This window comes from Dendrobates tinctorius, unplaced genomic scaffold (genome assembly GCF_039654945.1).
Source record: "Dendrobates tinctorius isolate UK_male_01 unplaced genomic scaffold, ASM3965494v1 ptg000032l, whole genome shotgun sequence".
Lineage (NCBI taxonomy): Eukaryota > Metazoa > Chordata > Amphibia > Anura > Dendrobatidae > Dendrobates > Dendrobates tinctorius.
The window spans coordinates 17,892,968-17,915,548 of record NW_027361700.1 but is presented as its reverse complement, the minus strand read 5'-3'; the positions used below and the strand labels follow the sequence as shown (position 1 = coordinate 17,915,548).

General features: G+C 43.7%; 1 protein-coding gene and 2 non-coding genes across 3 annotated transcripts; all 3 read left to right on the top strand.

Moving 5' to 3' along the window:
- The first annotated feature begins 11,628 nt into the window (after positions 1–11,628).
- On the top strand, positions 11,629–17,465 carry RPL23 (ribosomal protein L23). Its single transcript, XM_073572519.1, has 5 exons — positions 11,629–11,782; positions 13,419–13,502; positions 13,841–13,969; positions 14,668–14,781; positions 17,348–17,465. Exons 1-5 carry the CDS (start codon positions 11,770–11,772, stop codon positions 17,428–17,430), a joined length of 423 nt encoding a protein of 140 aa, XP_073428620.1. The 5' UTR covers positions 11,629–11,769; the 3' UTR covers positions 17,431–17,465.
- On the top strand, positions 13,577–13,709 carry LOC141086705 (small nucleolar RNA SNORA21). Its single transcript, XR_012231650.1, has one exon. It is a non-coding gene; the product is annotated as a small nucleolar RNA SNORA21 (small nucleolar RNA).
- A 1,162-nt stretch (positions 17,466–18,627) lies between the features above and the next one.
- On the top strand, positions 18,628–18,760 carry LOC141086704 (small nucleolar RNA SNORA21). The gene has a single exon (XR_012231649.1). It is a non-coding gene; the product is annotated as a small nucleolar RNA SNORA21 (small nucleolar RNA).
- The last annotated feature ends 3,821 nt before the right edge of the window (positions 18,761–22,581 follow it).

The window sequence follows — 22,581 nt, the reverse complement described above, 5'->3', positions numbered from 1 at the left end:
ATTAATGAGATGATGCGTCGCATTTACCAACAAGTGCTATAAATAAGATACCAAAAATCTCAAAAACTTGAGCCAATCTGGCAAAACTGATGACATATTCAGAATCAGCACCCCAAAAATACCCCAAATTCATTAAAATATTTTGGACACCAGAAAAAAAATTTTTTTTCGTTGACCTGTGTAATCAGGCTCACTACCTTTCTTTACCAGAAGAGGGAGTTCCTCGGGCCTCAGTAGTGAAGGGGAAAATGAACTCACAACAGACCTGCTTTATTCATGTGTTGTGGTGTACCTGGACGATATTCTGATATTTTACCCGGATCTGGCCTCCCACGGACGAGCAGTTCGGCAAGTTCTTTAGCGTCGTAGGGAAAATCGACTCTACGTTAAGTATGAGAAATGTGTTTTTGAACAGTCCTCTCTTCCCTTCTTGGGTTACATTGACTCAGATACCCGACTCAGGATGGATTCTGAGAAAGTCTCTTCCATCCTTAAGTGGCCGCTGCCCGTTGGAGTCAAAGCAATCCAAAGATTCCTTGGCTTTGCTAATTATTATCAGCAATTTATTCATCACTTCTCCACTCTGACTACTTCCATCTCTGCTATCACCCGAAAGGGAGCCGATCCAAAGAACTGGTCCTCTGAGGTTGAAGAGGCCTTCCACTCTCTTAAACAGTTCTTCTCCACCGTACCCATTCTGCATCGTCCGGATCTGAACAAACAATTCTTCCTTGAGGTGGATGCATCCTCGTTAGGGACTGGAGCGGTGCTTACTCAGAAGTCCTGCTCGGGTTGCCGTGTGTTCTGTGGTTTCTTCTCCAAGGCGTTCTCCGCTCCAGAGCATAACTACTCCATCAGGGACTGGGAGTTGCTCACCATTAAGATAGCTTTGGAGGAGTGGCGATACCTGCTGGAGGGCGCAGTCTGTCCAATAGTTATTTACACAGACCATAAGAACTTGGCGTATCTCCAGCCCGCCCAGAGGCTTAATCCTCGGAAAGCTAGATGGTTTTGGTTTTTTGCCCGCTTTAACTTCCTTTTACATTTCTGATCCGTGACAAGAATGTCAGAGCTGATGCCCTCTCTCACTCATTTCTGTCTGAGGACCAAGAGGAGGACCCTCAATTTATCATCAAACCCTCCAAGATGGTTACTGTTGCCCCAGTCAGCCTGTCGCAAATTCCCCCAGGAAAGACCCTTGTGGGTGAAACTGAGAAGGAGCAGGTTTTTGCTCTTGGGGCCACTCGTCTAAAGTGGCTGGTCACGCGGGACAAAGAAAGACATTACAATTGCTCTCTCGTCGCTACTGATGGCCATCCATGAGGAGGGAGATCTATGCTTATGTGGCTGCTGGTTCGATCTGTGCCCACAATAAAGTTCCTAGACGATTTCCTGCCGTTACCTGTACCTTCTGGTCCATGGCAGCACAAAGCAATGGACTTCATTACAGATTTGCCAGTTTCCGAGGGTTGCATCGTCATCTGAGTAGTCGTGGATCACTTCTACAAAATGGTGCATTTTACCCCGTTGTCTGCTCTTCCTTCCGCTCCTGAATTAGCTGACAGCTTCATCAAGCATATTTTCCCCCTGCACGGATTTCCTCGTCACATCGTATCCAATCGAGGTTCGCAGTTCATTTTAAGATTCTGGTGAGTACTCTGTAAACATCTGGATATAGTCTTGGATTTCTCCTCGGCCTATCACCCTCAGTCCAATGGACAAGTGGAGCATGTCAACCAGGTCCTGGGTAAACTACCTGCGACGCTTCGTCAATGACCATCATAATGACTGGGTGAAATTACTTCCCTGGGCTGAGATCTTGTACAACAATTATGTTGGGAGAGTCTCTAATCTACATTGTGTTCGGTCGGCAACCCGAGGTTCCCCTCCCGGTAACGGTTCCTTCTGATGTCCCTGCGGCAGTTGTCCTTTCCAAGGATTTTGCAAAGTTGTGGAAGGATACCAAAGCCACTTGAGAAGCATCCTCCACCCGTATGAAAAGACATGCAGATAAAAGACGCCTGGATCCTCCATGCTTACACTCTGGTGACAAGGTGTGGCTCTTGTCCAGGTATGTCCGGCTGAAGATTCCCTCTTACAAGTTGGGTCCTCGTTTTATCGGGCCTTTCGAGGTGCTGAAGCTGATCAATGAGGACTCCTATAAACTAAAGTTACCTTCTTCATTACGAAGAATGCTTTCCATGTATCTCTGCTGAAGCTGGTCATCCTGAGCCCCTTCTTCAAGGATCCCAGTACCAAACCCGTGCCAACTGCCTCAGATGATGTTTTTGAAGTGGAGAACATCTTGGCCATGAAGATTGTGAGAGGCAAGATCTTCTTCCTGGTTGACTGGAAAGGCTTTGGTCCCGAAGAAAGATCTTGGGAGCCTAAGGAGAATATTCACGCTCCGATTGTTCTCCGGAACTTCCTAGATGGCCTGAAAAGGAGGGGACGTAAAGGGGGATACTGTTAGTGTAACGAATAGAAGCGGTGGCACAGATGTTGAAGTACACATTTGTTTATTGCTAATTTTGTGGAACCACGGGACCACGGTCCGGGAGGCTCCGAAGGGGGCGTGACTATGCGAACCCCAGACACCCATAGTAAGACCCCTCAAACAGGATCAGAATGGAGTGTCCGAGGGACACAGGTGCTACCTCCAGTTATACCCCGGACACGAGGAAGCTGGCCCAGCGGAACAGGTGCACAAACAAGGATAACAGGTAGTGTAGAACTTGACAGGCGGTAAGCGGCTGGACGGGACGGAGTTGGCTCAAGCAGTACTGACGTCGTCGTGGGTAACGGAGTGACGGACGGCTGCTCTCTAAGTGCAAATCCTGCCTGCTGCACTCTAGTGCAATTCCCGCTTGCTGCACTCTGACACAAAGTCTGTCTGCTGCACTCAGATACGAACTTGGTCAGCTGCACTCTGTTGCAAGCTCTGCCTGTTGCTACACCCAGTCTATCCTTCTGGGTCCAGCTGCTGCACAACCGTTGGTATGTCCTGGATTGGGACCTGGTGTTCATCGGGAGCCAAGTTTAACCTCACTATCAGGGGCTCTAGTGAACAGTCAGGTGATCGCTTAGTCACGCACCTCCAGGCTTTCCACGGTCCATGGCACAGTGGTTCCACTAACCACATTTGTGACAATGACACACTGATGGCTCATTGATGGCACACTGGTGACACTGGTACCATTTTTTTTCCCGGTACCAATATTATATGGACGTATGAAGTATTAGAGATGAGAGCATTAAGGCTGTGTGCCCACGTAGCGTTTTTAAGCGTTTCTGCAGCGCTTTTAGACAAGCGTTTCTGCTGCAGAAATGCTTAAAAAAAGCATCCAATGGTTTTGTAATGGAAAACACACATGTTGTGCCAATGGTGCGTTTTTATCCGCTGTGGAAACGCTTAGCGGTTAAAAACGCAGCATGTTCATTAATATTGCGGAATCGCCCGCGATTCCGCATACCATCAATTATATGGGCAAAAACGCTTAGGAAAACGCATGCTAAAACGCTTGACAAACGCTTATAAAAGCGTGTAAAAAAACGCATGCGTTTTCCCGGGAGCAGAGTGTGCGATTCTGCTCAGATTTATTCTGCATGAGAATTGCTACGTGGGCACATAGCCTAATAGTGTTATTGTTTTGGTGTTGTATTGTATTGGACTTGTATAAGGGCTGGATCTGATTCCTTGTCCCATCAGATTTTGGCCTCCTGTTTAGGCCTGTTTCACACTTCAGTTTTTCAGGTCAGTCGAAATCCACCAAAATGGCGGAAAACGGATCCGTGGCCCATGAAACACCAACGGGAGCCACCAGACCGTTGATGCACTGGGATCCGCCGATACGGTAATTTTAAAGGAACCGCGCCTGAAAACGAAAACGAAAAAAAAATACTGGCGATGTAGCGGTATCCGAAAGAGAGGGCATATCGCGGGATCATGGAGCGTGAACGGGATATCTCGGGATCATGGAGCGGGATCGTGGAGCGTGAACAGGCATGTCGCGGGATCATGGAGCAGGAATGGGTATCTCGCGGGATCATGGAGCGTGAACGGGCATCTCGCGGGATTACGTCACGGGATCGTGGAGCGTGAACGGGCAACTCAGTGTAAACGAACGGAGAGAGAGAGAGAGATTTTATCCAGCAGCCAGATTGGATTTAGGGTTAAACATGTAGCAAAAGAGAAAAATACGGATCAGGACACCAAAAAAACGTTGCATTGTCCGTTCGGTGATCTCAGCGGACGCCAACATTTTGGCGGATCCGCAGAAATACGGATGCAGCGGACGATCCTCAGTCAAAATCCGCCGATAATGAAAGTCAATGGGGAAAAAAACGGATCAAACCAGGGGAAGAGTCTTGAGGAGATCATTTGCATATTCCCAGTGCCTTCTGGGATAAGTGAAGAGTCTCCGCGAGCTCAACGATCACTGGGTTTTGGCCGTTGCAGCTGAAAAGAGGAAATCGGAAAACCAGGGGAAGAGTCTTGAGGAGATCATTTGCATATTCCCAGTGCCTTCTGGGATAAGTGAAGAGTCTCCGCGAGCTCAACGATCACTGGGTTTTGGTCGCTGCAGCTGAAAAGAGGAAATCGGAAAACCAGGGGAAGAGTCTTGATGAGATCATTTGCATATTCCCAGTGCCTTCTGGGATAAGTGAAGAGTCTCCGCGAGCGCAACGATCACTGGGTTTTGGCCGTTGCAGCTGAAAAGAGGAAATCGGAAAAACCACGCGCCTATTGGCGCGCGAATTTTGGCTCATCTTTCATCGTTTTTAAGAAATCTCAAGATGGAAGAGGCCATTAGCCATTTGGTGAGCTGCATTTCTTGCTACATGTTCACAGATTTACCAGTGGAAAAGCCAAACTTCACATGCCACAAATGCAAGCTTGTGTCCCTGTTGGAGGAAAAGTTGCAAAATCTCGAAGAGAGGTTAGCTACGTTGAAGATCATTAAGGAAGGTGAAGAGTTCTTGGACAGAGCAGAATTATCTCTTCATGTTACAGAAAGAGAAGAAATTCGAAGTGCACCTGAAGAAACAGAGGAATGGAGACATGTGACCCAGAGAAGCAGGAGGATCAGGAGGCAGTCAGCACCCATACTGCTCAGAAACCAGTACCAGGCTCTCACGCAGGAAAACGATGAAGAAATACATCAGGATAAGACTTTGCCAACAAACAGCAACCTTGTACGCCTTCAGAGTCCTCCTGGATGGAGAAAGAGAAATGTTGTGAAGAAGAAACGGAGAGTGGTGTTCATGGGGGATTCCCTGTTGAGAGGAACAGAGGCCGCTATCTGCAGACCGGATATAACTTCAAGAGAAATGTGCTGTCTTCCAGGTGCAAAAATTAAAGATGTGTCTGACAGGATCTCAGGACTCTTCAGACCTACAGATGACTACCCATTCCTGCTACTACATGTGGGGACAAATGACACCGCAAGAAACGACCTGGAAACCATCTGCAGAGACTTTGAAGACTTAGGCAAGAAAGTGAAAGAACTGGGAGCGCAGGTGGTCTTCTCTTCCATCCTCCCAGTGGATGGCCATGGAACAAGGAGGTGGAATAAGATTCTGCAGGTGAACAACTGGCTACGTCGATGGTGCCGTCAGCAACGATTTGGATTTCTGGATCACGGAGTGAACTACTTATACGATGGACTACTTGCTAGAGATGGGGTGCACCTTACGAAGACTGGAAAGCATGTATTTGGAAGTCGCCTTGCTACACTTGTAAGGAGAGCTTTAAACTAGAACAACATGGGAAGGGAAGCAAAAGACCAGAAAAAGCCATTCACCTGACAAATGCTATTGAGAACTCTGCTATTAGAAGTGGAAAGGAAGAACAAGGACGAAAGAATCTAATTAATAAAAATATTGGAGAAAGAGAAACCAATCACAAACTAAAATGTTTCTATACTAATGCACAAAGCATGGGCAACAAACAAGGAGAATTGGAACTACTAACACAGGAAAAGAAATATGATGTCATTGGAATCACTGAAACTTGGTGGGACAATACACATGATTGGAATACAAGACTAGAAGGATACAACTTATTTGCAAGAAACAGACTTGATAAACGAGGAGGGGGTGTTGCATTGTATGTTAGAAACGCGTATATCTGCACAGAGATTGAAGCTTCAGAGACTGGGAGTTCTGTGGAAACTGTTTGGGTAAGAATACAAGGACAGAACAATGGAAAGGACACCATTGTAGGCATTTACTACAGGCCGCCTGTGCAAGCTGAAGATATGGATGAACTCTTTATGCATCAAATGGCCAAGTTCTCCAAAAAATATGACATAGTTGTCATGGGAGATTTCAACTATCCAGACATTTGTTGGGAATCTCTCTCAGGCAAAACTAACAGGTCAAGGAAATTCTTATCCTCTCTTGCTGACAACTTTATCTTCCAAAAGGTAGGGGAGAAAACAAGGGGAACTGCTACCTTGGATCTAATCCTTATAAACAGGGAGGAAATGGTTGAGGAGGTAAAAGTGGCTGGAACCCTAGGAGGTAGCGACCATGCTATTTTAGAATTTTGGATAACTAGAGGTGGAAGACCTGTGAAGACTCAGACGTCAAGGTTAGATTTCAGAAAGGCAGATTTTAAGGGATTCAGAAAGAGAATTGGAGGGATCCAATGGCTTGATATCCTTAAAGACAAAAATGTCCAGGAAGGATGGGAAATCTTGAAAAATGAAATTCTCAAAGCACAGTTGTTAACAATTCCGAAAAGAGGGAAGAATAGGAAGCATTTAAGGAAACCAGGATGGGTGAACACAGAACTTAAGCACATGCTAAAAAGGAAGAAAAAAATGTTTATAAAATGGAAAGAGGGAGGCATATCTAAAGAAGAATATAATGCTGTCTGCAGAACCTGCAGGGCACAAATCAGATTATCTAAAGCTGAAAATGAATTGAGGCTTGCAAGAGATGTCAAAAGCAATAATAAAGGATTTTGGGGATATGTCAAAAGTAAAAGAAAAGTCAAAGATGCTATAGGATTTTTACAGGATGAAAATGATGAAATGGTAAGACAGGATGTTGAGAAGGCTGAACTTTTAAATTCCTATTTTGCATCTGTTTTCTCTCAGAAAGGAAATGTAACACCAACTGTTATTCACTGTCCTATTAAGGGAATAGAAGAATCCAGGATATCTATAAACAGAAAGATAGTGAGGAAACACTTAGCTAACCTAAATGAATTCAAGTCTCCAGGTCCAGATGAATTACACCCCAGAGTACTGAAGGAGATAGCAGAAGAAATTTTTGAACCCCTCTCCATAATCTTTGAAAATTCTTGGAGAAAAGGAGAAGTGCCAGAAGACTGGAGAAGAGCAAATGTTGTTCCTATCTTCAAAAAGGGGAAGAAGGTGGACCCAGGCAACTATAGGCCGGTGAGTCTGACTTCTATACCAGGAAAGATCTTTGAACAAATTATTAGACAACATGTATGTCAATACCTGGATAAGAATGAAGTGATCAAACAGAGTCAGCATGGGTTTGTAACTAATAAGTCATGTCAGACTAACTTAATTTCCTTCTATGACGGTATAACTGATTGGGTGGATCAAGTAAATGCTGTAGATATAGTATATCTTGACTTCAGCAAAGCATTTGACAAAGTCTCTCATACTATCCTTATTGAAAAAATGACTAAGTATGGAATGGACAAGGCAACTGTTAGGTGGATTCATAACTGGCTTAGTGATCGGACCCAAAGAGTGGTCGTAAATGGCTGCACATCCAGTTGGAAGAATGTCTCAAGTGGGGTACCACAGGGCTCTGTCCTGGGCCCTGTATTGTTCAACATCTTTATCAATGATTTAGATGAAGGAATTGAGGGTAAACTGATTAAATTTGCTGATGACACAAAGCTAGGAGGGATAGCTAATACTAGAGAAGAGAGAGAGAGGATTCAAAAAGATTTAAATAAACTGGAGAAGTGGGCAGCAACTAACAGAATGGTTTTTAACAGGGAGAAATGCAAGGTACTACATCTGGGCAATAAAAATGAAAAAAGCATATATAGAATGGGAGGAATAGGGCTAAGTGACAGCACATGTGAAAAAGACTTGGGTATACTAATAGATCACAGACTGAATATGAGTCAACAGTGTGATGCAGCAGCAAAAAAGGCAAATGCAATTCTAGGATGTATTAACAGAAGCATACAGTCTAGATCACGTGAAGTCATTATTTCCCTCTACTCCTCTTTGGTCAGACCTCATCTGGAATATTGTGTCCAGTTTTGGGCACCACATTTTAAAAAAGACATCAACAAACTGGAGCAAGTTCAGAAAAGAGCGACCAGAATGGTGACCGGTCTGCAAACCCTGTCTTATGAGGAAAGGTTGCAGGATTTGGGAATGTTTAGTTTGCAAAAGAGAAGACTGAGAGGAGACTTAATAGCTGTCTACAAATATCTAAAGGGCTGTCACATTGTAGAAGGATCAACTTTATTCTCATTTGCACAAGGAAAGACTAGAAGCAATGGGATGAAACTGAATGGGAGAAGACACAGATTAGATATTAGAAAAAACTTTTTGACAGTTAGAGTGATCAATGAGTGGAACAGGCTGCCACGAGAAGTGGTGAGTTCTCCTTCAATGGAAGTCTTCAAACAGAGGCTGGACAGACATCTGACTGGGATGATTTAGTGAATCCTGCTTTGAGCAGGGGGTTGGACCAGATGGCCTAGGAGGTCCCTTCCAACTCTACGATTCTATGATTCTATGGATCCTCCGCCAAGATAAATGGCGGATCCGTTTTTTTTTGCAAATCAGCGGATTTTGACTGATGGTGTCAAACGGATGTGTGAAACAGGCCTTAGTCTGGCAAAGAGGACCTGTGGCATATGATGATACTCATCACTCCTGAGCTCATAAAGAGTCTTTATAACCTTCAAGTAAATATTTGCCCAGGGAGTGGACAGATGCCAGCCTGACTCAGGGAATCTGGAGCAAGGTCTGAGGTGTCTGACTGAACACCATGATGCAAGAGAAAGATCTGGTGGCTAAGGTGGCCACAAAGGAGTATGATTCTTCTAAAGAAAAGGAACTGTGAGTTGTTTTATCCGCTGATAGAGATACAAGTTTGTCACTGTGGACAGTAAGTTTTAGTTGTGTCGGAGGCACAATTTTGGCCATTTAGAGTCCTACAGACACACTATGAATTCACTTCGGTATTACCTGAGCTGAAGTACTCATGAACTGCTACTGAACGGTGTATGGAAAGATAATGTTCTGGCTCTGAACATTGAGCCTATGAAGCTGCTCTGCAAAGCTGATAAAAGCTGATCGGTGAGAGTCCCTGAAGTCAGACCCCCACTAATCTGATATTGATGACCAATCTTAGGAAGATGTAAACGATATCTTATCAGTGAACAACCCTCTTTAAGGAGCAATGAGAAGTCAGAACACACTGACAGTCTGTCTTTAGCAATTAAATCTTTCATGTGGATTGACAAGGACAACACCCAGGGCCAGACTGGTCATCTGGCAATTCTGGCAAATGCCAGACGGGCTGGTCCAGTTGTGGGCTGATTTGTCTGCTATCCTATTAACAGCATCAGCGTCCTCAGGGTGCAGCTGAGACGGAGAATCGGGGAGGAACAGTATCGACTGATGTGTTTTCAAATGCCATGGTTGAATTTCACTCCCAGTCTGTCACTGACAACACCAGATTAAAACCGGGGAGATGTAAAGTTAGGCAGCCATGACAGCGTCAAACCGAACTGCGCCGAACACAAAATGTTGCATTTTGTTGTGGTCGGTGCAGTGTCAAAACGACGCATGCGCAGGCATCCACATACATTCGCATGGCCTGAGTACCCAATGCTAAAGATAGGTATGCAGGACGCATGCCGACAAAAGGCGGAGCTGAATTGGAGAGGTGCAGCAGTGGGCGAGGCTTAACACAGGACGAAAGGAGGAAGTACGCAGTCCTCCCGAACACTAGTGTGAAACTAGCCTTAGGCCATATTCACACGGTCAGTATTTTACATCAGTATTTATAAGCCCAAACCAGGAGTGGGTGAAAAATGCAGACGCGGAGCAGTGTTTCTATCATACTTTTTCTGACTGTTCCACTCCTGATTTTGGCTTACAAATGCTGATGTAAAATATTGACAAAACAGTGAAGCCTAAAGGATTCTCCGAGCTTTTATTTTTTTTTTTTAAAAAAGAGCAAAGAGAAAGGAATGCTAAAAAAAATAAAGAGATCAACATTATTTATCCCTAGAATCAGATACTGCAGTGATGATGTCTGACCTGTGAATTGCTGCATTGGTCACAGGAATGATGGACGGGACGCTATCACTGCTGTACTGGTAATTCAAGGGGAAGGCACACTGATTTTAAGAGGAGGAAAAATTTGGCAATTTTTTTCAAGAGAAATCCTCATCAAGAAATGCTCCTTTTCTTTTTTTTTTTCCTTGAAGAGCAATTTGACAGATTTTTTTTTCAGAAGTGTTATGACTGTCAGTGTGAAGTAGTTTCCATGAAACGTTTACCTAAAAAAAGTGGCAGGTCATTTTTTCTGTGGCAAGTTTTTCAAAACCCCATGGGGGAAAAAAAAACTAAAAAAAATCTTTGAATGGATAGAAAAGTGCATTTTCCATTAAAATGAATGCAAAGTGAAAAGAACGTTAACAAAATGAAGCTTTTTTGTGTTTTTCTTAGCAAGATTTGGGAGCTAATTGTTTCAAAATCATTTAAAAATTCTTCATATACTCTCTCAATACTCAATTAGATGGAAAATCCACTTTGCTGTTTATAAAGTGATTTTTTTTTGAGGTTTTGAAATCCTTGTAATGGAAAGAAAAAATAGTGACGTCACTTATTTGGCGTGAATTCATCATGGAATCTGCTCCAAACTTGACAATGCCAAGTCAGAAGGTGGGCAAAACACTGTGTGGGGAAAAAAACGCTTAAAAATCCTTTGAAGGCTATGTTCACACCGAGTGTTTTTGCTGAGTTTTCTGAGTGGAAGCGCAACGTTTTTTTGGAGTTTTGAGACGTGGAGAGGTTTTGGAACGTTTTTGCTCAGTTATGGTTCCAAAAAACCTTAAAAACCCCAGGGACCGATTGTTCAAGACTGGTGATTTTTCCCACTGGTCTTGATGAGGTTACGTAACTTATGTGGTGGAGTCAGATGCTCCTGAGTCAGAATGAGCTGTGGCATCAAAATGAAAGTTGCAAAAGTTTGTCACAACTCCTGGGCCACGTTCACACGTTCAGTATTTGGTCAGTATTTTACCTCAGTATTTGTAAGCCAAAACCAGGAGTGGAACAGTCAGAGGAAAAGTATAATAGAAACACGTCACCACTTCTGGATTTATCACCCACTCCTGGATTTGGCATACAGATACTGAGGTAAAATACTCACTGAATACTGAATGTGTGAACGTGGCCTTAGTTGCTTTGCCCAGATTGTAAAATTCCAAAAAATCCCCTTATATTACACTGCAACAAACCACAAGGTTGCCTTTATTAAGTAACACCCTCATTTACTTCAGTGAAATCTCTACCAGCTTCGGTCATGAGTTCACTCCATTTCATAACGTCTAAACTCTACTTTCTTTACGCTAAGAACCGTGGAAGCCTTGTCACTATGTCTCACTAACAGGAAGATTGGCAATACGTAATAGGAGCGCCGCCAACCACGCGTCACGTGACACACCCACCCTGCTCGCTCTGTGGCTGCAGCTATATCCCGGCATCCTTTGCGCGCTGCTTTCTCTTTCCGGGAACCAAGATGTCTAAGAGAGGTAAGGTTCGCGAGCGCCGCGGTGTAATCCGCCGCCATCCTCTTAGCACGAGTCGTGTCTGACCGCTTCCTTTCGTCGCTCCTCTTTATTTGCTGTGGCTGTGACTATGGGTTGAGAGTTCGGAACGGCTGGTCCGACATTGAGGCTGTAGTAGTGGAGCAGAGGACGGAGGCCTGCAGAGCCATGTTTGAGGCCCCAGTGTATGTGTTGGAGGTATGCAGCGTGCAGTATGCTTCCGCCATGCTGGTAACATGTCATATGTGGTAAGTGCCCATATCTTGCCAGGCTATGGTCACCCGGCCATTCTCCCATCCTTACCGGGTGTTTTATCCTGTAGCCAGAATGTGCTGTCCTATGTAATATGTAGTGTCTGTGGAGATGGGAGCGCAACCCCGCCACTTCCTACCGCGCCATACATTAAAAGGTTGTCCCCTACACACACGATAGATTTTATTTATTGCCAGGGCTTGATCCCTCAGCGATCCCAAGATCAGGGCCCTTGCTTGGATGTGAGCTGTACTAGGTTACCTCTAGAAGTTCCTTCAACAATGAATGGAGTGGTGGTCAAGTGTGTGCACCTCCACAATGTTTTAAGATGAGGCTTTTCAGAGCCTGTGTTCAGGGAGCCCCTTAAGCGCCCGTTACACACTGCAATATCGCTGTAAAGTCACCGATTTTGTGACATAGCAGTGATATTGCTAGCGATATCGCTACATGTGATTCCTCCGACCGGCTCACCCGCTGGTTATCGCTGATCGCACGAGATCGTCCTGGACCATTTCTCGTCGGGCGCTTCCTGTGGCGCCGACGAGCGACGCGGGATGAGGACGTCAGGATCACCGCGTCTGACAGGTAAGTACCAACCGCTGGTGAGATCTGCCTGTGTGGCAGCTCACTAGCGACCACTTAGCGATGCACCAGCGATCCTGACCGCGTCATATCGCTGGTCGGGATCGCTGGTGCATCGCTAAGTCTAACGGTACCCTTACTCGTCTAGATCCTTGTGGGTCATGGAAGTCAGGGCATTCCACATGCAATCACTAAGTTTTTTTCCCCTATCCTAGGGATAGGTGATAACTACTATCTTGGGAATGACCCTTTAATCAGCCCCCATTTGTAGTTTTGAGTTGTGTAACCTTAAATGGGTTGTTTCAGATTCCTGAATGTGTGAAATTACTAAGTGCTTGTAAAACCAAGCAACTGTGCAATTTACCTCTTTTAAAAAAAAAAAATCAGTTTTCAATAACGGAGCAATCTTTTAATTTTAAAGTTCATGTGAAAGAGTGCAAAGCACAAGCATGCGCTATGCTTCACAGCATGTGCTCATCTGAAGCTCGCTGTATCTGACCAGCCTCAGTCCCCCTACACTTGTCCTATGCTGCGGAGGCAAAGCCGCATCTGCTTGCAAATTAGAAGAGTGCGCTTAGTTCGGACCAACAGCACAACCATACCATTGGTTTGAGCCTTTATCAGGATCACGCTGCCTCCGGCAAATCGGTAATCAGAGATGCAGAGGGGTGATGTGCTTCTCAAGATTCATAGTGAAATAGCCCCTGTGAGGTCTGCCACTACAGAGTAATAAAAATAAAGATGTACTAGGGGATAGATGATTAAATGTGACCTTTTCTTTCTTCAGGACGTGGAGGTTCTTCTGGTGCGAAGTTTCGCATCTCCCTCGGTCTCCCCGTGGGTGCAGTCATTAACTGTGCTGATAACACAGGTAATTATGTAAGAAGTAGTTTTGTTATGTACCCGAGGGCTTTCCACATGTTGGAATGGGCATGCACACTGTTCCCTCTTCTTAAAGCACTTGTTGTGTCCTCACAGTGGCATAATGAGTTGTCGTGGAAGAGGAGATGAATACATTATTTTTGGGTGAAGGGGCAGCCACGTGTGCTGTACTACTTCAATCAGTAATGTGACACTTTTTTTTTTTTTTTTATTAGCAGCCAGGTTATAAGATTGATAGGGGTGGCACTGTGTTAATCATGAATATAGTATTTTCAGGGATTAGCCTTTATGTAACTTTGATAACTAATATCTGTCCATATTTGCTAGGTGCCAAGAACCTGTACATCATCTCCGTCAAGGGAATCAAGGGTCGCCTGAACAGACTGCCAGCTGCTGGTGTTGGTGATATGGTGATGGCCACAGTTAAAAAAGGAAAGCCTGAACTAAGGAAAAAGGGTGAGCTGCCTATCTAAGGTCAAGTTGTTTACATTTGTTTTTTTTGTCTTTGCGTTTTTTGGTTACACGTGAATAGAACAAGGTTTTCATTCAGTAATATTTCAAAGTGATCACTGTGACTTTGCCATGCTTTTCCAAAATGCTTTTTAAGACCAGAATTGCATATGCTGTATATCCTTATTGATAATTTGGTATGACATCAATTCCTGATCCTGGATGTCCATGGGACGGCAGGAGTCTTATGATTGCATGGACCAAAGACTCCATGAGGCACTTCCCCAGTTTTTAGTCCGAGGTGACAACGGTTTCCTGATCTAATTGTATTCTTATCGAAAAACCTAGTCCATATAACACCCGGTACTGAAGAGCTGATGGATTCTGTTTTGGTTTCCATGCTTCATGGCTTACCTACCCAATTGTACCTATAAATCGCTATATTCCTGATTTGAAACTTTATTCTACATAGTTGTATATGTCGTTTACCAACCCCCCATTGAAATGAAAAAATCTGCATACTGACAAAAAAAAGTGAAAATGCACTGTTGATTTGCTCTTGCTACACTATTTTATGGACACACTTTATGTATTTGCTCAGATGAGTCGTCTTGTATTTCCTCACATTCAGGGTATATTTGTAAATATTGAAGCAGTAGATATATTCACCTTGTTGCTAATAATTGTAATTTTTCTCATTATAGTGCATCCAGCAGTGGTAATACGACAACGAAAATCATACCGGAGAAAAGACGGGGTGTTCCTGTATTTTGAAGACAATGCGGGTGTGATAGTGAACAATAAGGGGGAAATGAAAGGTATGTTGGCAATGTTAGGCTTGCTGATAACATGCCACCTGATATGATTATAGAAAGCTCTTGACAATTGGTAGTGGTTTCCTTTATTATAAGGAGTTTACTTGGAATCTGTAAATTTAGGTCAGTCAGTTATATTTTGATATGATTCAATGACCTCCTATAGGAAATGTTTGATAGAGTTGATAGGCTTTTAGATGGTAGTTTCCAATTTTCTCATCCATTAGAGCACTAAACAATCAGCCTACACGAAACTCTGCAGTTCTATGAAACAAAACTTTAGCTATCTCTTATTTCTGAGCATATGCTTACTGGCAACACAGTGTAAAAGTAGCTACACAGGAAAATCTCCGTTGACTGCTTCAAAGGGTTATCCCCATATTAGAATTTTATGCCGTGTTTACAAGTTCCTGAACCCATGTATGGATTGGGGGTCCTTAACCTCTGTTTTGCAGGCTCTCTAATAATACTGTCATTAACGTTTGTTCGAGCATGGATTGTTTCATCTAAATTCGTTTTTGGAGTCTGATAAGTTGCATCATTAAACCTTTTACATTCAACTTATTTGTCACGCAATAAGTTACTTTTAGCCATGTATTGTACAAATTTAGTGCCTAGTGTATTGTCTAGCTTCAGATAACCTAACTACTTCCAAATTTGCTTAAAGGCTACTGAAGGCAGTGAAACTACATAATTCATCTGTAAATTGTCAATAGGATACAACTTCCTGGTTCATGCATGTCTTTGCTTTTAGTATCCCATGTTCATGACATTGCATTGTACATTTACAATATTAAAAAGAACAGCACATTTAAATTAAAAAGGAGGACATTTGCCCACACTTTGCATAAGGCAAAATATTGCATTGATAAGGATCCTTTTATTGTGTTTAATGATAGTTTGGAACGAAATTCAGTGTATGCAAAATAGAGATGAATAAATTTAGATTTCTGTTTCCATGGTCAGTATAGTAGTTCCTCTTTTGGACTTTATATTCTGGGTATGACCACCAGAATAGATAGCTCCTGGGATGTAAAACTATTTGCATGGTCCAGTTCCCATTATTCCTAAATAAACTGATTCTGAGATTAAATTGATTACATTGAAAGGAACATTGTTCCACAGCCCCATTGCCTGTTAGTGGATTAAGATGACTTCTCAATCCCATGGTGACCATACCTTAACATATAACTTGTCATTTTAAAAAGAAACTTTTACCAAATAGGGTCTGCATGTCTTTGCATAAAGGCACAGTCAGATAGTTGTATTGCTTGCCTGAGGATCGCGTCGCAATACTCTGACTGGCTGTCTGCCCTCCTGATCGGAGCATGACGGCTGCATAGAAAAACTCGCTGTCATTCTCCGGTCAGAAGAGCCTCCGGTCAATCCGAGGATTGCGACGCGATCCACACCCGAGCAATACGGCCGTCTGACTGCGCCCTAAAGACATTTCTTCATTTCAAATAGATAAATTTGAAATATGCTATTGAAGAAAATTGAAAAATTCTGTGCTCACAAGAACAGAGGGGTTTTTCATTCTGTTGTGTGATGCTTGTTGCCGAAGTTGCTTGTCACCACTGCAGTCTCTGATCAGATCGGTTTTGTAGGCGATGAGTGCATGCATGTAAACTCTTTGCTATGGAGCTGTTCCAGCTTTAGTGGCCCTGTACTTCTCTGATGCTGCAGAGGTCAAGCTGTCACTACTAGCAGAATTGGGAGCACAGAGGTGCTCAGATGTCATTGATACGATCTATCAAGCAAGAAGCCAGGAGGAAGGGAATATGTGCGCTTCTAAAGTGGAAACTGAGACAATCTTTTTTAAAGGAAGGAGCAGAAAAGCTTAGATAATTAGTGCTCTCCTCCCACCCTGAAGAAGGGCAGTATGGAAAGTCTGTAGAGCCAGTCGTTGGTGTCGGAGGAGAGCTGTACCTGAGTTTTTGCCCTCGTGATTTTTGATTGGTAGTAGTCTCTTACTCCAGACCACCAGTAATCAAACCTTATGACATGTCAAAATGTATTTATTATGAACTTTATAATTTAGGCACCAAAATAGTTGGTAGGTCCCTTTTGCCATTCAACAACTACTATTATATTTTTTTTTTTTCACCATCTTTCCATTTTCTTTTTTAGCATTTGTCTTGTATAATTCTTGGCAGCAGCTGCCATTCTCATCTAGCTGATTCACCTACACTTGTTGCCTAGGGAGATAATCACCTATTAGAAGGGAAATGCATAATTTCTGTTGCCTCTTCTTTAAAGCACTTGTTGTGTCCTCACAGTGGCATAATGAGTTGTCGTGGAAGAGGAGATGAATACATTACGTTTGGGTGAAGGGGCAGCTACATGTGCTGTACTACTTCAATCCGTGATGTTACAATCTTTGCCTTGTACAAATACCCACTTGTGTAGGTGATAGTGTCATAATACAATACATAGAATTTTTTTTGTGTGTGCTATAGATTGAACAAAACATTACATGTCTTGTTTTTTATACTGTTTTAATTTGCTGTCTGGAAGGTCAGATATGGTAGTTTTCAGGTTCTTCATGCTGTGCTTTTCTTTCTTCTAGGTTCAGCTATCACAGGCCCAGTAGCAAAGGAGTGTGCTGACCTGTGGCCCAGGATCGCCTCCAACGCAGGAAGCATTGCATAACCCAATACCTTTGTACAATAAAATATCAAAATCTGGTTGTACCAAAGAGTGTTCTTATTTGATAAGGGAGGAATTTGAGAAATGTGGAGGCTAATTGGGCTTTTGTAGTGATTGTAAGAACTATTAGGCTATGTGCACACGCTGCGGATTGGTCAGCGGATTTTTATCTGCGGAACCGCAGGTAAAATGACCTGCGGTTTTGCCCTGCAGTTTATCACCTCTACAATGGAGGAGATGGTAAACCGCAGCAGAATCCGCAGAAAAGAAGTCACATTTCTTTCTGCGGATTCAAAACCGCAGCTTTTCCGCAGTTAAAAATCCGCAGCATGTGCACAGCAGAATGTAAATCTCATAGACTTGCATGCTACTGTACACGGTCTGCAGAACTGTTGCGGCCAAAACCGCAGTGGATCCGCAGCAAAAACCGAAGTGTGTGCACATAGCCTTAGGCAATGAGTTGTTAGGCTAAATTGCTATTTTTGGGGTACCATTGATTTCATGGTGCTGGACATGAAAAGGGTTTGCATACTAATATATATTTTACAATGAACAAACTAACAATAACAGACTGGTACAAAGGAGGGAGAACCCTGTTCTTGTGGGCTTAGTGTTATGGGGTAATGGTGAGGCGGTAGTAGGCTGGGGGGTTACAACAGCTCTGCTGATGGTGAGTTGGTATCAAACCGCTCCATTGACCAAAAAATGTAAAATGTTATGGGTCTTGAGGAAAATGGCTACACAACTATTCTTTTGCCACCACTAAAATAAAAGACAAGTCTGTTGTTGCCATGGTAAAATGAATGGTGTAATTCAAAAGTACAACTTGTCCCGCAAAAAACAAATCCTCATAAGTTTGTGGACAAAAAAAGAAAGTTACAGCCCTGCAATGTTGGATACTTCTGGAAGAACAACACCACTTGTGTCATAGGAGGCCCGTTGTACAAAGACTAGGTTACCCAAACAAGACCATTTGTCTGACAGCTACTTGTGGACCTCTCTTCCTATATACTTAATTTCTTTCAGACATAGCTAATTTGTGTTTTTTGGTTCTTCATTATTTCCTCCCCTTGTAAAACCCTTTTTGTATTATTAGCATACTGCTAGGAAAATATGTACTAGCAAACAATGAATGAGACCCTCACTTGTTACCTGAGGGGGATAATTGCCTATTAGAAAGGAAATGCACAGTTTCTGTTGCCTCTTCTTAAAGCACTTGTTGTGTCCTCACAGTGGCATAATGAGTTGTCGTGGAAGAGGAGATGAATACATTACGTTTGGGTGAAGGGACAGCTACATGTGCTGTACTGCTTCAATCCGTGATGTTACAATCTTTGCTTTGTACAAATGACTTGCATCTTACAAATGCTAAGTTGTGTTAATGCCAGTACGTGAGGTTCTGCATAGCACACGTTAGGACTACTTGGGGTCCATACCTGTGATCAAATGCCATTGTTGCTACCTTCACTATGAGATCAGAGTATAGATTCAAAAAGTACAAGACAAATAATTCAAGTTCACCGAATATACTCTGTATACAAATGGTCATGATAACATCACTTTTATTATAGCTTCAAAAAAAGAGAAACTACAGTAGGCCATTAGATGTGTCTGGAAATACCCCATGGCAAAAAGGATGCTCAAGGACCCTAAGATCTGTTGTCCCTGCCTTGCTGCGGAGGTTGGCACGCTACACAATATGCAAAGGGAAATCCTGCTACACAACGGCTTAACCTGTCTGCCCCTATTACGGGACCAAAACACTAACATCCAGACAATGTTAAATACCAAATAACTTGCCAGGGTGGATCACATATCGATGGATGTATTAAATAGATGCTTAAATGCAGACCACAATGTTTCATAGGTATCCTGTGTTTAAGTGGGCCCATTAAGGTCAGGTGCCCATCATCAGGAACTAGCAGCGCATGTTTTGCTGCTTCCATATCGCTGCTTTCTATTGAGCACAGGTAAATGTGTACGGCCTCACTTTGTTTTAATACATTCTATTGATGTAATTTCTCTTGTGGAGACTAGTGTCTTCGTAAAAGAAATTGCCATGCTGCGGGCTGGGAAGACACGCCACATGTCGGTCTCCGCTGGGCATCTGGACGCATAGTGGAAATGGGATTTCTTTAAATTCCATCCACTATGCTGTAACATCTGGCTGCTGCGGCTTTGACGCTGCATAAGTATGCAGCCTCAAACCCGCAGCAACTCCAGGTTGTGGGCACGTACCCTAATCTGAAAACTATTACATCGTATGCTACGGTACAGGCCAATAATAAATGCACTTGTTCCCTCACGCATGGTGTATTTTGCTATTAAATACATCCTAATATTAAGTATGCCTACATATTTCCCTTTACAACCTGCGTGGTACTAGTACAGGGCAAGTCTCTTCTCTCCCTTTGATGTGGGCTCTGCCGGTGAGCCCACGTCTTTCCTGACACGTTTTGAACAGCTGACGTGTCCGTAACAGCTGCGAGTGGAATCGCGATCCACCTGCGGCTATTAATCCGTTAAATGCCACTGTCAACTCTGACAGCGGTATTTAACTCGTGCTTCCAGCCATCGGTGACCCCCGTCAAGTGATTGCGGGTCACTGATGGAGTGGCATGACAACTAGAGGTCTCCTGGAAACCTGTTTGTCACTGCTGGCTTGCTGTGAATGCTGCCCTGTGGTTGGCGTTCATAGCAAGTGAGGTAGTTTTTGCTGCGGTGTACAGTAGCATTCTAACCTATGGAAATCAAAAACCGCTGTGCAGATGCTGCGGAATTTTCCGTGTGGTTTCAAATCCGCCGAAAGAATTGCATGTCAATTCTTTCTGCGGATTCCGCAGCGGTTTACTTTGCAAAATCCACACGGATGAATCCGCAGCGTGTGCACACAGCCTTATATATTCAGAACTTGGGGGCCTGGTCCCCACTGAGGAACTATTTTTAAGAAGTAGTAGGCTAAGGCCGAGTGCAATGCTAGAAACTCGGGACTGGAGCGTGCGGCTGCATGTATTTCTATGTAGCTGAGCGCTCCGATCCAGAGTGCCGGCGGCAGTGCCGGGTATTGATGCGAGTGTCTTGCAAGTGTGACCTCGGCTTAATAGTAATGGAGTTGGAATGGAATAGCTCTCAACATAGTGCAGTGCCCTTTTCCGATGCTGCATCGCCACTGCTATTCTAAAGGATATGAGCTGCAGAATGTGAAAATGGCTATGAAACAGTACATAACTGTGTTGTTCCAGCTCTGTGCACTGATTATATCTGGATTGCTGGGAGTTGGACCGCCACTGGTCTGAAATAGAATAGCTCATCAATACATCAAAGCGCTTTTCCCACCCTGGAACTAAAAAGTGAGACTACATTTGTCATCCATAGTCACTAATTCTGTATGTGATACAATGGCTCTGTGTATCGGCTTGTAATGCCTAGATTTTATGGATGTGCTGGACTAACGTCCTATGTCTATAGTCAGTTAGGGCAGCACGGTGGCTCAGTGGTTAGCACAGTGGGTTCGAATCCCACCAAGGACAACATCTGCAAGGAGTTTGTATGTTCTCCCCGTGTTTGAGTGGGTTTCCTCCGGGTACTCCGGTTTCCTCCCACACTCCAAAGACATACTGATAGGGAATTTAGATTGTGAGCCCCAATGGGGACAGTGATGAAAATGTGTGCAAACTGTAAAGCGCTGCGGAATATGTTAGCGCTATATAAAAATAAAGATTAATATTATAGTCCTCCTACCTGGCCCCTTCTGGTTTCCTCCTTTTCTCAGCTTGGAATTGCGTTCCATATGCTTCTAAGATGACTGCTGCAGGGCAATGGAGAGGCTGGGTGATACCGTAATTCGATGGTCTATTGGATAGCACTCGGCCCAGTGCTATACTGTGGGGCAGCTCACATATGTGATTTCGCTTGCCGATTCGGAACGAGAGAATGATAGCAGCATGCTGCAATTGGTAGTGAGACTTTGCTCACGCATCCAAGGGTGAAAGTGAAACAGACCACTCTGATGTCATCCCAGTGCAGTCTGATGTTCGCCGAGTCAGGGCGGAGATGGAGAAATGCCTTTCATCATCTTTCCACCTGTGCTGCGATTCTCTTATTAAGAGGATTGGAGCACAGTAGCATGGCACCCGGCCCTGGCTTGTAGCAGAATGTACGTAGCATATCGCATCTGATGCCATACTCTACAGTGATTCCAGCCTATGTCTAAAACTCCTCCTTTTCCCAATCCCACATCAGGCAATTTAGGGGAGGCTTGGTTTAGATTTTCCACTGCAGTGCCCATGACTGGCGTCCATTTTGCAGTAGGGGGCGAATTAAACACTGATCTGAGTGGAGAAGGTTGTGTGATGCAAAAGGGGGTGAAGCAGCCTGATCCATCAGCCAAGTCAATATTCTGGCTGCTGGACAGATGCCCAAAAAACTGCCTCTTGTCATCTCTTTTGATTAGCTGGCCTGGTGCACATTTTACGTCACTGACTAGCCAGCTGCCCAAAAGAAGAGGTGCGGATCCCTGGAGGCAAGCGGCAGTTCTCCGGGCTTTTGAGCAGGAGTTACAGATTATTCATGGAGCCGATGGACCAGGTCCTGTTATATCGATTTGTACCAACTCTAGTGACTACATAAGAAGGGTATGAAGTAACTGGAAAATCATAGGCTCTTCAGAAATAGATAATGAATATGATAGCTGCTCACTTTCAGAGTGGATCAAAGATTGCTTCAGCTTTCCCTGGTGCTGTCAAGACACCCAAGTGGACCCATGGTGTAGATAACAACGTGGGTACACAGCCTGATGAAGGGTCCAGTTAGGAACTGAAAACTACTTTGTATTATTAATTACTGCTACTAATAAACAGGTAATATTTCCACTGTCATCAGTCTGTTTTTACACTGCTAGGGAAGACAGGGCAGTCCACCTCACATTTATTTTCATTAATATCTATTCCCTAGAAGGGTAAGTGTGCACACCATCTTTTTCAGGCACATTCCGCATCAAAAACCACTTGATAAAAAGGCGCTGACTATAAACACTCAAAAAGAATGGTTAGCTGCATTTCTATGTAAAAACTACTGGCTGCACATATGGTCAGTATTTTTAGCATCTCAAGGTTTTCAAAGAAGCCAAGTGGTTAAAAGTGAGCAACCATCTTA